Here is a 1,853-nt window from a genome sequence, read left to right on the forward strand (position 1 = left end):
TTCTTGGCGACTGGTTTATACTTTTTCTTTGTGGCAGCAAAAATCGGAACTGGCGAATTCGGTACGCCACTAAATAAATTAACCGATGAAAAATAAGACCGGACCACTGGAGACTCGCAGGCGGAGAGATAAAGGAAAGGAATGGAATCTTGTATTGAGGTTTTGCTATTTTCTTGATGATCTAAAATATGGAACGCAGAAATCTGAAACCGGGCGGGGGTATCTGTCTCTTCGATGACAAGGGCCGCCCACTGCTCCTCGTCTGAGTCGCCTAAAAATAAATCATCCCGCTCTAGAGGCGGGGCCTCGAAATCGAGGGCGACCTCTTGGAAATGTCGGGATAGTGGACACAATTCCAGAGTTGGGGTCGTTGATCGTGATCGTCTGGTCCTCATTTTTGAAATTTTTGATGCAACTCTCCGTTAATACATCGAAGGGACGTCCCAATAAAATGTCGTAGGCTGGATCCCTAATAACATGGATCTGGAGGTAAACGGTAATATCTCCGACCTGGAAGGGAATATTGTGCGCCAATCCTAACGACATGTCGATGGTTTTATTTGCCGACTGCATCTGGAGCTGAATCGTAGGGTCGTACTGAAGTCCCAGTGAATGGCAAACCGCCTCCGACATTGCTACGATCTGAGAACCTGGATCTAAAATCGCCTCGACCTTCTCCTGGTTGTCTATGAGCCCCATAATGGACCGCAACGCATGAGACTCCTTGGCCACAACCAACTGCTTCGGTGTCTCCCCCGGACCTAGACTCCGGAGATAAATCTCATAGGGGTCGGGAACCACCAACACTCCAGGACGGATCGAACTACCGCTGTGAATTAATTGCTCCACATCCGGCAACTCCGGACCATCGTCTTCATCCTCCACTTCCTGTATAGTGGCTTGGAGTCGAATAGCGGGCGGCGCGGGCACTTTCTTGGGTGTCACAATGTCCCTATACTTCGCTCGGACCTCCGGAGCGATGGATAATAATTCCTCAGAGGTCAACGAAATATTCGGAGTCTTGAGCGACCGCTCAAACACCAGGTCCGAGATGCGAGGATTATAGACAGGGGCCTGCGTGCGGTAGGCTGGCTCCTTGGCTTGTGACGCGTCTGCTGCTTGAGCCGAGCCTTTCTCGACACTCCGGGGAATTGCCTGCCTAGGCCTGTTGACGTCCCTTGCACCGGCGAATGGATGGATTGGTCCCTCTGACATGTGAGGTGGGGACTCTCGATTTATTGCCGGCCGCACTGCTTCGGCCACTGGCTGTTCTCGTACCGTTTGACTCTTGGCTCTAGAGGGTGCGGGACCTGTCGGACCAACTCCGGACTCCTTGGAGGGGTTGGACGACCTATTCGGAGGAGGAACGTAGACTCCGTCAAACACCTGCTTCCCTTTCCCTCTCAACGCAAATAATTCCCGCTCCAAGGCCTCAATTCGCTCCCGCTGGTCCAAATGGAACATATCCGTGGTCTGTGGGGCCGCCGACGCTCGCACCTCCTCCCATAGCATTGTGTCCAATAAATGGACGCTTGTCTGCCCGGGGTTCTGGCGATGCCATTCTAAAATGCGGTCCCTCATCGTCGCTCCTGGTACGGACCTCGAGACCATCGCTCCGCCTGGCAGGACCACTTGTCCCTCCGCGTTCCGCTTGCACCGACCGGCCCTAATATCCTCCTCGACCTTGGGACATCTCCTGATCGAATGGTCGTGCTCCCCACAGTAGATGCAGTTATAATTCAGGGGGGCAGGCCTGTTGGACGTCGCAGGGGCCATCGCAGCATTCTGTTGGACAGCGGCTACTAAGGCTTGACTGATGGACTTTGTAATAACCTCCACCAGTGACGACAGGT

The 1,853-nt window shown here is 53.4% G+C and overlaps 1 protein-coding gene across 1 annotated transcript; it reads right to left on the reverse strand.

The window, feature by feature from the left end:
- Positions 1 to 321: 321 nt before the first annotated feature.
- GLOTRDRAFT_23852 (uncharacterized protein) lies at positions 322 to 1,752 on the reverse strand (the record flags this gene model as incomplete). Its single annotated transcript, XM_007873191.1, has 1 exon — positions 322 to 1,752. A coding segment is annotated over one exon (1,431 nt), but the record flags the coding sequence as incomplete, so codon positions are not given.
- Positions 1,753 to 1,853: the final 101 nt, after the last annotated feature.

The sequence above is a fragment of the Gloeophyllum trabeum genome (genome assembly GCF_000344685.1).
Source record: "Gloeophyllum trabeum ATCC 11539 unplaced genomic scaffold GLOTRscaffold_00044, whole genome shotgun sequence".
Classification (NCBI taxonomy): Eukaryota; Fungi; Basidiomycota; class Agaricomycetes; order Gloeophyllales; family Gloeophyllaceae; genus Gloeophyllum; species Gloeophyllum trabeum.